Source organism: Lepisosteus oculatus, chromosome 6 (assembly GCF_040954835.1).
Source record: "Lepisosteus oculatus isolate fLepOcu1 chromosome 6, fLepOcu1.hap2, whole genome shotgun sequence".
In the NCBI taxonomy this organism is placed as follows: domain Eukaryota; kingdom Metazoa; phylum Chordata; class Actinopteri; order Semionotiformes; family Lepisosteidae; genus Lepisosteus; species Lepisosteus oculatus.
Window position 1 is genome coordinate 33,143,289 of NC_090701.1, and position 15,089 is coordinate 33,158,377.

At 34.6% G+C, this 15,089-nt stretch overlaps 1 protein-coding gene across 1 annotated transcript; it reads left to right on the top strand.

Annotated features, from left to right (window-relative positions):
* Positions 1-9,662: 9,662 nt before the first annotated feature.
* On the top strand, positions 9,663-14,662 carry LOC102696388 (aquaporin FA-CHIP). The gene is made up of 4 exons (XM_006634250.3): positions 9,663-10,072; positions 11,704-11,865; positions 12,541-12,621; positions 13,548-14,662. The coding sequence occupies exons 1-4, from the start codon at positions 9,710-9,712 to the stop codon at positions 13,725-13,727; spliced, it is 786 nt and encodes a 261-aa protein (XP_006634313.1). The 5' UTR covers positions 9,663-9,709; the 3' UTR covers positions 13,728-14,662.
* Positions 14,663-15,089: the final 427 nt, after the last annotated feature.

The window sequence follows — 15,089 nt, forward strand, 5'->3', positions numbered from 1 at the left end:
CACAATGATTTGTAAACAAACCAATAACACAATTTACTGTAGCTCCATAAATTACAAGATGTTCTTCTGGTTATGAGGAAATGGAAAAATATTGATAAAAGTACCAAATATTAAATTTTCAAATATTGAATATCATTTGAAAAGTTCAATACAAAGTGCATTGATGCTCATTTCAATATCAAACATTAATGAATATGAGTAATGAGATAATATGCAAAATTAACTTGCCTGTAAAATGAAAACGGTTAAAACAGATAAATAGATCATTGTTTAGAAGCTTTACAAAAACTCTCAATTTGGATTCGTTTTTTTCAGTACTTATTCTAGTAATAGTACAGCCATTTGCATGGTAACCACGTCCCCTAAATGTCAGAATAAAATGTGTTACGCTCCTGATTGGATTTTTGTTCCTTGCCAGCAGGGAGTCTTGGAAACGGTCTTCATTGAATAAACACTTACTCACATCAATGAAATTGCTGCAATAATAAATATTCAGCTTTTACAAATACATTTCTACATTTTCAATGAAGAATGTCTAAAACGTTTGTCCATAAAATGTTGCATTTGTGCTTCATACTAATACAGTACTATCAAAATTTAAAAGCCACATTTTTTATCTTTATGCTATATTTGGGCAGCTGCATTGTTAAAATATAATACAATATTAGTGCAACTGAAATATTGCTTTGTCAGTGCAGACATTTAATCAAGAGCAGCATTTGTGCTGCATTTAGAGACATAGTTGGCCAAATCTGTTCACTTTAAAAGCTGCTGTAAAACCAGATTAATTCCTGTCAATTTCACAAAGCAGTAAAATATTATTATTTTCTTTAAAAATAAGCATCAATTCTTATTTTTACAACACTGATATTAACACCAAAAGTGTAGAATATATTGATAAGTGAAATCCAAACACAATTCCTTTGCTGATTGAGTTTTAACAGACCTTACTACACAATAATACTTGATAACAAGGAATCCTAAAGAAGATCATAAAGAATCCTAAGATATAAATGAAAGAGGATAATTGTGGTGTTTCACTCTTAAATATGAGTGACTTAAATAGTTTATTTTAACATTTCTATCTTTCTAACATTTATTTATTAGAAAGTTTAAAGACAAGAAATGGGAATACATTGTAATATAATTTATTTAAAAAACATTACTTTTTGACCTAAGGTTATGATCATACTTTCTGTTGCAATTTTTGTAAGAAGAAATTAATATGCAACTCCTATAATTTTTCCTTAATAATCTTACTTATCCTAATGTAAGTAGTTTTAGATCTATAATCTACTGTATATAAAAAGCCTAAACAAGACTTGATTCTAGAAGCAAATCTACAAGCTATCTTTAACACCTGTTTTTTTCTTCGTTTTACAACTACACATTCAAAAATCAGGAATAATACATTCCAGGATGTGTTTTGTGTGAGAATATAAAAACATCTTGGGTGTACCTTGCAACTCAAAAGGCAACCAAGGATTGCCAATATATGACACTATCAATCAATTTAATATCATTTTAGAAATGTATATTTTTCAATCATGAGTTATCACACATACACCTATTGATAAATTATTTGTCTTATCACATTACTGGCTGCCACAGCACACAAGTAGAAATGGATGAATAGCAATTTGTTTTTAGTTGCTATGCACTGTTGAGGTGGAATTTCCTTCACAGGGGAGATCTGTGACTTGGACTCTTTCCCTAAATTCAAATCAGGACTTCAGGCTTTTATTTAATTCATTGATAGCAACTCAAAAGTATATGGGAGAATGGGAGCTGATACCTAAAATGATTTAAAAAATATACGGCACAGGTAGATTGTGAATGATGTTCAGATGTTTTCAGTTGAATTATTAACATAATAAATTCATATTATGGTTTTTAAAGTGGTAGGTGAAGAGGATGGGGTTGACAGCAGTATGTTTCATATTGACATTGCTTTGAATGGAATATTGACCAAACTCTAAATTGATCATTATATAGTCATTGATACAGGTACACTGGCAATCTTAAAAAAAACTTTACCTAATATTTTTTAAGAAAACAAATTCCCTATTAAGATTTCATTTATTTTCTTATTATTGGTCAAGATAACAGACTTTTAATATTTTTCAGGGATGCGGGATATCCTGGCACAAGGCAAGGTGTACCCTGGACAGGATGCCAGTCCATCGAAGGGCAGTCACACAAACATTCAAATACTTACACTGCGGGCCAGTTTTCCCGGAGGCCAATTAACCTATCAGTATGTTTCTGAACATGAAGATAGCACGCCAGATAGTTCTGTAATTGAACCCATTTCCCCAGTAGTGCAAGGCAGCTATGCTAACCACTGCACCACTGTACTTCTAACATTTACTTTTGGTAAACAAAAATGTTTATATTGTATTCAAATAATAACAGCTTCTGATGAGATCAAACACTGTATACAAACACTAACAGATGTGCATAAAGGGCACCCTTTCAAAACTCCTTCTCCAATCACCAGCCCATGCAGGATTTATAGATCTTACCGGGTTGTAAAAGTGAAGATTAGGATGCCTTTTGACAAAAGCAGAAGTCAAACTCCTGCCAGTAGTGACAGCACCTTTTTTTATTTAACAGGACTCCCTTTGCTAACCCCACACAGTAAATTAACTCCACATAAATGATACCAACATAGACAAGGAAACAATTAGGCCAGTGGAGGGAATATGGAGTGCCACAATGCACTGCCTTTTTAGCAGCAAACAAGCCCCTGTAAATAGATCTGTGTCTGCATTTCATCCAGTCCATATTCCAGATGGTAGCCAATCCTAAGGGTTTACGTGAAGCCTGCAATAAAAACTGAGGAGGCCGATCCCTTTTGTTTCCTGAGATCCAACAGTTTATGCATTGGGTGCCAAGGCAAATTTGTCCCTAGTGAATGCCATTGTAGAATGGAGATGTAAGTAAAAAAAGAAAGAAGAGATACGAAGCTTGGATTCCAAGTCTTAGAACAAGCAAAGACTGTCATCATTAAAAATATCTCCTTGAATGTGATGCCACTGTCACTAAATTATGGACAAGAAAAAGAAAGACAATATGTTTGTGATTAAAGAGAAAATGAGAATGTATTTGTCATGTTTTATAATTTTGTTCTACTAGAAGTCAAATCATAAGTAGTTGCGTGATTATGGAACCAACAGTAAATGTACACTTGATGTGGGAGTTATCAGCATTAAAAGAAGTAGTAAATAAAGTCAAACCAAAGGTATAAAAATAAACTTGATACTTTCACAAACCAAAAGCTTTTTTGCTTTTAATAGCGTAAAATGTACACAAGTATAAGTATAAGTTGCTTTTATTTTCATATTTTGATAAAGCAATTTATCATGATAGACTAATGTTGGAGAAGGAGGACTCATAGAGTTAAAGATATTAAAGAAATGAATCCCATTATTTTTTATTGTACAGACAAAGGCTTGAAGAAAATTAGGAAAACATGTCTATCTATTGACGTCAGCATCCACCTGATTAAAAATGTTATTAAAGTTGTTTACAGTACTGGCATATCAAGATATATAAGTATCAAGATATTGAAAGCTGATGATCAGAGGCACAGTCAATAGCAGGCTAGCTCTCTCCATTGCATAATTTAATGTTAGGAATTCAGACTTAGTCAAATTAATGTTCTAGATCACAAAAATAATTCAAAATATCAGATATTCAAGCATTGGGTTGAATGATGACAGCCCACAGATATTGCAAAATGGGAAGATGCATCATTGCTTAAGGTTTAGTGTATAGAACATGATCACTCAAGTTTATCACAAAGCTTTCTTAACATCTAATGACAGAACAGGTAGGTACATGGTCTGGAATGTATAATGTGGACAAGCTGGTGAACTCTATCAGACATCAGATAACCACTAAAAATCCCAAGTAATTATGGGAAACTGCTTTGATCATACAGTCTGAAATGACCTTAGTATGTATGGCTTAGCATTCAAGCTAATTGTGTGATACAATGATACATTAATACAGTACATATAGTATTGATACATTATAAAGACAGTATAATACAGATAAAGACAGTATGTACATCCTTCCAAAAAGAGGCTTCTTAAATGACTTTATGAAATGCCAGGATATTAATACTTTTTAATGTCCTTTAGTTCTGACATGGATGTACTTTAGGTGTCTTCACTGTAGCTATCTCTACGGGTGTAACATTCTCTGATCAAATTGAATGTCTGCACTAGAGAAATTAGATTAAAATATAGCTAAGTGTATATATTCAAGATATGACAGCAATATAAATTGTAAATATTCATTGATGCAGATCAGAGCTATTATAAGGCTGGGTCAATCACTATTGAACTAATAGTTTTGCACCTAGCTATGTAGTAATTCTGGACAATCTTAATTTTCTTGTAATTAAAATGTCTATGCATTAGATTCAGAAAAGGTGAATTGTCGACCTTGCTCTAGAAAAGTCAACTAGGTTTCCAATTCAGTGATTCAGAAAATGCAGTAAAATATTTTTACTTAAGCTGTTGACTGTGTCTTAGAGAATATGAGGTTGATCTACTGATCACTGATTTTTGTAGCATTGTAATTCCAGCTGGGGGCACATGACTTAGCTTGTGAGCTTAGGAGCAGACCATCTGCAGTCATATCGGTAATTCTACCAGTGCCACTTGCAAGCAACACATTTAAGTGTTTATGGATAACTGGGAAATCCTGGGAGGAAGTAGGGTCTATACAAGGAAGATGAATTGGAGAGGGCATGGCTTAAATAAATAAACTAGTTAAGGTGTATTTAAAGTAAGTTACTGGGGGTTAGGAAGCTACAAAACATCCCAATTCAGATGTTTTTAGGAAAACCCAGGTAAATACCACAAAAACAAAATCTTAAATATTTAAACATCAATACTAGAATCATAAGAAAGCTCAATAAAATGCAAGAACTTGATAGTGCTACATCAAAAGAGAATAATAATAATAATAATAATAATAATTGCTTACACTTATATAGCGCTTTTCTGGACACTCCACTCAAAGCGCTTTACAGGTAATGGGGACTCCCCTTAACCACCACCAATGTGCAGCATCCACCTGGATGATGCGACAGCAGCCATAGTGCGCCAGAACGCTCACCACACATCAGCTATCAGTGGGGAGGAGAGCAGAGTAATGAAGCCAATTCATAGATGGGGATTGTTAGGAGGCCATGACTGATAAGGGCCAATGGGAAATTTTGGCCAGGACGCTGGGGTTACACCCCTACTCTTTTTGAGAAACACCCTGGGATTTTTAATGACCACAGAGAGTCAGGACCTCGGTTTTACGTCTCATCCGAAGACACTATACTGTAAACGTCCCCGTCACTATACTGTGGCATTAGGACCCATATAGACCGCAGGGTGAGCGCCCCCTGCTGGCCCCACTAACACCACTTCCAGCAGCAACCTTAGTTTTTCCCCGGATGTCTCCCATCCAGGTACTGACCAGGCTTACACCTGCTTAGCTTCAGTGGACTGCCAGTTGTAAGTTGCAGGGTGCTGGAATTATGATATTATAGTCTAGGGGAAGATGGCATTGTAGCGGCGAGGCTTATTAATAAGAAAGAATTAAGTGAGCTGAACCTTCCCAAATGAGGCCCCATTTCTCTGTTCATCTCTGTGGTGCAGCCACAGAGAAACTATTCATGCAAGCTGATTTAGGGTTCCTTTGATAAGGACAGCTCCCAAAGGGGGATGCACTTAGCTAAGCCTGGCTATCATGATCAATGGTCATCCATTGGCGCCTATCTGTCTAGGGAGTGCCAGTTGGACATCTGGACTGCATTACTAAGTGTCAGGAGTAAGTGACTCATATCTCACCTTGATCAACCAATCAGGGACTGGTAGGGCCGAGTAACCCACGTGGGACTCTGATGCCCATGGAACTTTTAGGCAATCAACGAGCTGAAGTTCCTCCAGGTAAAAACAGGCAACACAGAGAGCCTGTGAGATTCAGTGAGATTCAGTAAGATTCTGGAGAGGATTCTGTGGACTGTTCTAAAGGGAATTCAAAGGAGAATTCCAGGGCAGGACGGCCCAGGAGCAGAAGGCTCCCAAGGGCAGGACATTCTCGCAGCGCGCCTCCTGACCATCCTGAGACTCAGCCCGGACAACCACGGAACGGCCAGTGTGTCCGAGTGCCAGAACTTTCCTTTGTTATAAGAGTCTCGAGTGGAGGTTGCCAGAGAGTAACCAGCATCAGGCCTCGTGAACAGGTCGGAACTGTGGACAGCTGAATCACTATTCAGAACTAGCTCTTCATCAGGAACGAACTGGTCCTCTTCCTGACTTGCTGGGACCCACAGTCATCTTTTCTCCTGTGCACAAACTTTGCTAACTAGCCGGTCAGTGAGCATCTGCAGCACACCGTCGCAAGCCGCACAGCACAGCCTGGCACGGAGCCAGAAAGCCTGGATTGGACAAGCAACAGCCTGCAACTGTTTCTTTGTGCCCGCAGGAGATCTGAATCCCCAGAAATTGGATGAGTATTCAACTTCAATGCATTACAGCTCGAGAATTCAATTGTTATCCCAACCAGTTGATATCAATTTAATTCCTAAGAGTTATGTACTTGTTTTGAGTATCTAATGTAGAAGTTATAACCAAGTTCATTTATGAAACGATCTTAATGAATGATATACTGACCGTATGTCCTCTTGATATGTGTAACTCTTTGTAACTGACTGAATATATACCTTTTGTATTCTGATAACCCTCTCGATAAGATATGTTAGGTTTATATGCATATTCTATGTATTAATAAATGTATCCTCGTGTACTAGTACCTGTGTGTGTGCATTGTTTGAGTTATGTCGCATGGTTGGATTCTAAAGCCATCAAAAGAATCAAGTTTGTGATTTACTGCTACAATTAATAATTGTCTCAGTAAATGCCCAAACCCTACAGAACTGGTGTCTTCAGAAAGCCACTGTGATTACATATTTAAGTCCCTGAGCCGGTTTTCTTACAGCATGAATGAATATAAATAGCTGCACATTTTGAGGCAGGAGACAAAGACTCCTAAAAAACTTCAAGCAAGAAAGCTGAAGAAAGAAAATACATGTGTATATAACATATTTGGGTTAAACTGCAGAAAAGAAATTCTAAGAACAAAACAACTGTTATATGCCAAAGACAAGCTAATACAGACATGGATGCAAGCAGTTTACTGTATAATATACTGTATTAGTTAGGAATGTACAGTATGTAGCAAAGATGGAATCATATTACTGAGTGATTTCAGTTTTCTTCATATGCATTTAATATTGTTATGGAAATACAGCAGCTCAAACTAATATGGTTAAAATGTCAATGAATACTTTGTAAAAGCACCAACCAGGGAAGATACTCTTATCAACCTAATCACTTAAAACAATCATAGTATGCTAAAATGTCTACAGTTTGATATTATAGTTAGTTGCTACTAACTAGTTGCTATAGCTAGTTGCTAGAAAAAATACAAAAGAATTACCATGAGAGAGAACAGAATATTGTAGCACAATTAAAAACAATACAAAGCATTTCACTCAGTACTATAACATTAAAACAATGATGATTGAGTAGTGTTTTAGATAGATAATATTTTATTAATCCCGTAGGGAAATATAGTAGTAAGTAAAGTTAATAATTGTATATGTAATATGTTACATTTAAATTCACAGAGATATCCAATGTTATATAACAAGCTCCAGCAATATTGTGTAAATTAAGCACAACTGATCTTGACCCTACAGTAAATCACTAGAATTTTCCCAGTCATTTAAAAGAATTGAAGTCTGTTTTCATAGACTCCAAAATGTGATATTTTAACTCTCACTTGAATGGGAGCAGTGTCCACAGATTGGAGAACTATAAATGTCTTCAGTTCATAATGAGTAGGGTAAATGATCCAGGAAACAATAGAGCAATAAGACTAATGTTAATGCTAAAGTGAAATGCAAATGATAGAGTTGCAGTACATAACAATACTAGATAGGACTATTGCCATAATCTAGTAGTCAATAGAATGGGCTTATAAATGGAATGTCTTATTTAACTATCTTGCTAAAATGCTCAAACAAACGACATCAGAGAATATTGGTTTTCAAATTTAAAACCACACAAATCCAAACTTGTTAATGCACACAATCAAAAACAGGTTAGAAAACAGGAAATAGTACATCATTTTTATAGAGCACAAACAGTAATTGGTCTGAAATAAGCAGTGGTGTGCTGGGACCCATTTTAGGCCCACTGCTCTATGTGATCTATAACAACTACTTTGTATTACAGTTAACAAGTACATTTTGTAGTGTACATGATAGAAAAATAATTGGGGAGTGGCAAACAAAATCAAATCAGCAAGGGAGTTACAAAGAGAGTTTTGTCTTGAGACTTCTGGCAAATAATTAATATGCATCTTTGCATTAAAAAGCAAAGTGATCCATATTGAAAGTAGGAACATACACGATACATGTACTGTAGCATGGTTGATTCTGAGTAGCAGTAATCTTTGCAGAAGATGTGTACAGTACATGTAAATTCCCATATGTCCACATCAAGACAATATGGAGACTCGATAAAAAAGCAAACAGGGAGGTCTGGTGCATAGAAAAAAGACTGAATTTTAAAGTCACAAATAATATAATTATGATTATTTGGTAGTAAGGATTCATTTGAATGAAAATAGTAAAAATGTATAAAGTCTTTTACAGTCATTGGACTGCGTACTACCTTTGCCATGTTTGTGGACTATGTATAAAAACGTATTGTTATAAGGATTCTAAAACTATGCATTTTACAATTGAATAATTTGAGTTTTCTACTAGGAAAGACGTATTTTAGTAAAATTTCTATGAATATAGTCAAATGTATGATAAAAGCTTCACATCAAATATATATGTACTGTACTATAATTTCAGGATTTTTAAATTCATGTAAGTGTATTTATCCTGAATGAAAATGTGTGAACATATGGGATTAAGTGAATTAATCAACATGCCTTGTTTTTGTACACTTGTTTATAATACTGTATATTGCTTATGTGATACTTTTAAAACCCCATTTGTTTGACCATTATTAGTACATAAGAACAAGAAAACTCTGATCAGATGCAGTCTCATTAAATAACTCCTTAAGTTGTTTGTTTTGTATTTAGATTTCACTTTTCTCTTCTGAGCAGAATTTTTCTCCATAGAAAAAAGGTTCACTTTGTGATGCAAATGATTAGACAAAATAACAACTGCAGTTCTTTTGCTTCCCCAATTGTTCAGGAGTTGCCACGACAATCAAAGAGAATGAAGGAGAAACTTTCTTACAACATATCAAAACCTTATGCTGTATTTTCCCTTTTTACCAATTTACTCCTTTAACTGCAATAAAATTGAAACAATATTAAATATTTAATGTTCTGTGATATTCAACACACAATTTTAAGGAATTTACCACCAATGATATGTCTTAGCAACAACTTGTATAAAACATTTTCTAGAAAAAGCTATTTCGATGAATAAAGACTTCCTATGAAAAAGAGGTGGAACAACTGTGAAAGCTCTTGAGGTCTCACTAATTCTGCATGCTTTTGATTTTCTTTGCAACACCCCCTCCTCCCACTATGAACTGAACTCTATAAATTCTCCAGAACGTCTCTGTGTCTGTAGATACCACATCAGACCAGCAAAGCCTCAGTCAAGATGAGAGAATTCAAGAGCAAGGCATTTTGGAAGGGAGTGCTGGCTGAACTAATAGGCATTACTCTCTTTATTTCTCTTAGTATATCAGCTGCTGTAGGGCAACCTAAAGCTTCCAGTCCTGACCAAGAGGTAAAAGTGTCACTAGCCTTTGGGTTAGCTATAGCCACTTTAGCTCAAAGTTTGGGCCACATAAGTGGAGCCCACTTGAATCCTGCAGTGACTTTTGGCATGCTGGCAAGTTGCCAGATCAGTGTCTTCAAGGCTGTTATGTACATCATTGCACAACTACTGGGGGCATCGATGGCAAGTGGAATTGTGTACGGAGTCAGGCCGAATGGAACTGATGTACTGGGAGTGAATTCAGTGAGTGTTTTTTCTTGCTTCTAGAAAAAAGTTTAAAAACTTTCTTTAAAGAGTGTATGCAACTGTTGCTAATTCACTATAATTTAATTAGACAAAGTAGGTAAATATTCATATTTTATTCTCTTTTACCTATTTTGTGCACAGATGTTTGAGTGTGTGTTTTATGCAAATGCATTGGATAATCATAACACCACCTGATTTCATCCATGTGTTTTATGCACAGAGAAATAGAACCTGAATGTGAATTAAGGTAATGAGAAGGACAGCACAAGTAAAACCACACAGTGACATAATTTATGTTCAGAATACTATTTTTTTTTTCTGGAAACATGTGGCATGTGCCTCATGGTCTTCTTTACAAATTATTTTATAATTTAAATTAGATACTAAACATGTGCTAAATGTATTGTTTATAGTTCATTGCTATGACACAGAATAACTGATTTAATAATACATACAAATAATATTACATGTATAATATAAAAGAACAAGGAGACAGATTACATATTTTACCTGGACGATTTGGTGACCTTAGTGTGATATAATAAAAAAGTTGAGAAGCTCTTAGCTAAAGAATAAAAAATGTAACACCGTATAGTACATATTCCAACAAAAACAATCAGGATAATGAGCAGTGGTTTAGTAGTTTATGATGACCTCTAGTGGTCTGTTCACTAGTTTGTGTTTCTTAATTAAATTACATCACTCACTAAATTCATTTAAAACTGTAAGACACATCAGCATTTTCGGATAACATATCCCATATAGATTTGATATCCCAGATCTTTCTTGAGTTAATCTCTAATTGTAATTAATGGAAGGTAAATAATGGACGTTTTTGCATGACTTTTTTAAATTGTCTTGAGCTCAACTGTTGAAATAAAGTGGATATTGAAGTTTAACACATGGAAAAATATTAAAAGAAATTTTAGTAGTTCAACTGCTACTAACCAGAATACCATTGGATTCAAAGGTTCATCAAGGAAGTTACATATTTTACATCAGAGTTCTTTTTCAATGAAGCATTTATAACTGCTTTTACCAGTAAAATAAAATTTGGGAGGAGAATCAAGTTTAAAAAATGATGTACTGAGATAAATAAAAAAATGTATAGTTACATAAAGTCCCTAGTGAGAAACAGAAATATTCTGACTTAGATTTATTGTAAGTAGTGCACTTTCAGTCTCTTATTGTACTTATTGACCATTACTGTATCAGTTCTAAAATAAAACTGTCCAAAAGTGTCATTTAGTGGGGTATCAATACTTTGATTATTCCATCTTTAAAAAAATCCTGTAATCAGTGTATGATTAATATTCTTATTTAGACACTTCAAACAAATGCAGGAGTGTGGAGAAAGCAACTCAGCTATAGTATGTTGTTGAAACCACACATCTTAAAAAAAAACCTGCATAAGATACTCAGATCAATTAGTTATCAGCAACCAGATAGACTAGATGGCCTTCTCTTCCTTGTCACCTTTGTTACCTTCTTATGATACCTAATAATATGTGATTTGTTGATATAATGTTCACAGGTAGTTTAAAAGTAAACAATCTTTTATCCAGAGATGACAAGAATCATTATTTTTTTCTCAACCTTTAAAATGTGTATCTGTCTTTCTTTTACAGCTAAACAATGTAACCTCCAGTCAAGGTGTTGGAATAGAGCTTCTTGTCACCTTTCAACTGGTCCTGTGTGTTATAGCAACAACAGATAAGAGACGGCATGATGTCACTGGCTCAGCACCCCTTGCCATTGGTCTCTCTGTGGCCTTTGGGCACCTTGCTGCTGTACGTCATTAAAACATGAATTCTTAGTATTCACTTCTGTAAGTCACTTAGAAATTGACTGAAATATAATGTACACCATAGAGTGGAAAAAATCACTGGTGATGACTAGCCAGTTCCAATTTAATTTAACAGCTGACTTGATCTACAGTATGCAAATGTATGTAAGCAGTTGGTGCAAAATGGATTGAGTCAGAGGCAGAGATTGAAATTAAAAGCCCCGGTAGAGTTAGATACAATACCCTTTTAGTGTTGCAGTCTGAGCAATTGCAAACACTTTCTAAATTTGCTCTGCTGCCAGCAGTAATGTTTTTCAAATGATGAATTTACAGAATAAATTTAAACTTCACCCACTTTCCTCAGTAAATGCTTGCTATTTTAGATCTAGAATTCTGTGAAACACTTTTTCTTTTAGATTTTTTAAAAATAGTTTTGAAGCAAAAAAACAATTCTGAAAGTGACCTTTGGTACGTTTCTGCTAGTATTTGAACATTTCAGGAAAAAAAAAACATGGCTTAATTATAAAAAAATAGATCCTATAATAACCACTTTACTTTATTTTTGTGTCAGTGAGTGTTTTCTCCTGCACAGCTGGTAAGATATCACGTATTAATTTGTCATTTGGATAATTAGAAAATACCATTGCAATCCCATGCAAATCTGTGGTTTTCTCCCCAGATCAGTTATACTGGATGTGGAATGAACCCAGCTCGATCCTTTGGCCCTGCTCTGATTACGTCTAACTTCAAAGACCACTGGGTAGGTGGAATGTGAAATTTAAAAACAAATAATGGAACCTTAAATTAGCACTTACATTACAGACTTCGACATATTTGTCTTACTTAAGATTTAAAAAAAAGTTAACATGAAAATGTGTTGGAGAGAAAGCAGCACTAAAATATGCGTCTACCCACAGAATGTGTGGGTATTGATCTTGATGCTTTCCATTGAGTTTTCAACCTCGGTATTTTCAAGAACACCTTGTTTTCTGAACAAGCCCCCAAACCCAGCTTTAGCTTTTCTGCAGCTTGGTAAACAAGGACCAACTAAGCTATACAGTATGTATCAAAATGTTACACTTACAACATTGTGTTTTCAGTGTAGAACAGACATTGTGATATTAATTCTGGTGGGTAGCTGCGTCAGCATGCGTAGGCTGCAAAGGAACAAGTAATAGGTTTATTCCATGCTGAAAAAAAGAAGAAAGAGAACACAACGTTTCGGCCGTGGAGCCTTCTTCAGGTGTGAGCTCACACCTGAAGAAGGCTCCACGGCCGAAACGTTGTGTTCTCTTTCTTCTTTTTTTCAGCATGGAATAAACCTATTACTTGTTCCATTGTGATATTAAGGCTCTCTTAAGTAGTGACCGCAGTCAAATTAAAATTCTCAAGTGGTTGTAAATGCTTATTGAACTTTCGACTGCTACAGTAGGTTCTATGGAACAGAGGAAATAGTAGAGACTTGAACTGTTGCTGCTGACACTGTGAAAGCCTTGTTATCTAGGCATTACATTGTGGCTGTTTGACTGTATATGAAAGGTTTTTAGGTAGAAACATGGAGGAGAGTACCACTGAGGAGGATGTGGCTGGAGTGAAGAGATAAGGAACATGGGGAGGAACTTTTTTTTCTCTTTAAAAACAATAAAATAAAAAATGATATAAATGTTATCTGCTTCTACATCTCAGGTCTACTGGGTTGGACCCATGTGTGGAGGTGTGGCTGCTGCTCTTGTCTATGACTTTCTTCTGTTTCCCAAATCTGATGAGCTGCCTGATCGCATGAGGGTGCTGGTGAATGGCCAGGATGGGGAATACAATGTCACTGCACCCGATGAGAATACTAGAGTAGAAATGTCACTTAAATGATGACATTTGTGCATTATGTGTTACAACAGAACTTTGAATACCTACTGTAAAACACAATGATCCTTTGTCAAGATTTTATTTAGGAAAATAGTTCCTTCTTTTTAAAAGATATGTGTAAATTAAGACTGCAGTATTCTATACAGTGCTTTACCAAGTCAATGATTATAGTAGAAAAGACTTAAAAATGTGCTTTGATAATTTGAGTTTTTGAGCACTGATCAAGTGTTTTTCTTTGGTTTTTATACCAATGCAAACGATTTTTTTTCATGAAAAATTTTTTTGTATACTGTTATTGTAATGTCATTCAAATATATATTTTAAAAGTGCACTATGATTTATTTGTCTTTTGTGATCAAATGCATTTTAGTTGTATTTAGATCTATATTTTAAGGTTAAAAATAGTCCAGTTGTATCCTTCATATAGTCTCCATACTGGTCAGAATAAGTTCCTTCAGAATATGTAACACAATCAAGCTCTGTATGTGTAGGATATTTACAAGGATATTATACAAATTTGATAGAATCAAAAAGCACAATCTATGTACTCATTCTGTTTTTGATGAGCAGGTTGCTTACAGTACATCATGTTACATAGAAATATTTTTACCGACCACTGTTTCAAATAGCTTGGGTGATTTAAAATGGTCTAAATGTTTGAACTGATGCATCTAATCTTTTTAATAAAATGATGTCCAATTGCTCTTTCTAATTCCTTGCCATTCCTGTTTAGTTTTGTTTTGCTGTTCAAAACTGTTGTAGTTCTAGTTTGTTAAACGTAATACATTGAAATAAAATTATATTGACTGAATGGGATGAATGAGCTTGGTATCACTTTGCAATATGGCATTCATTTTGAAGATCAGTTATACTGTACACAGAAATGTAGAAATGCATAGTAGGTTAAAAATAAAGTAAATTTTGTTACTTAAACACTCCATCCTGTGAACAAGTGTCATTTTATTAATCTTGTGAGGATTAATACTTACTGTACTGTGTACATATTCAAAAATCCAGATATTTAGAATATGGACAGTTTCAAAACATTCCAAATAATAAGAGACTAAACAAACAGCTCAGTATGAAATTAGTCATACTAGTTTCATGAAGTACAATTCAGAGTTATTAATATCTATGGTTCAGCTTAATAAATCCATCATCACACCACACATGAGATGATTAGAAATGCAGAAAATATCTTGATATCTTGATATATTAATACATATATTTTATATAGTACCTTTCACTGCATTTTATCATCTAAAATGACACTGCAGGATATTATCCATTCATAAACAATTAAGAAGTAAAGTACAGTAAATCATAATCTTGTCCTTACTTTATCAACTATTACCATGTTAAATT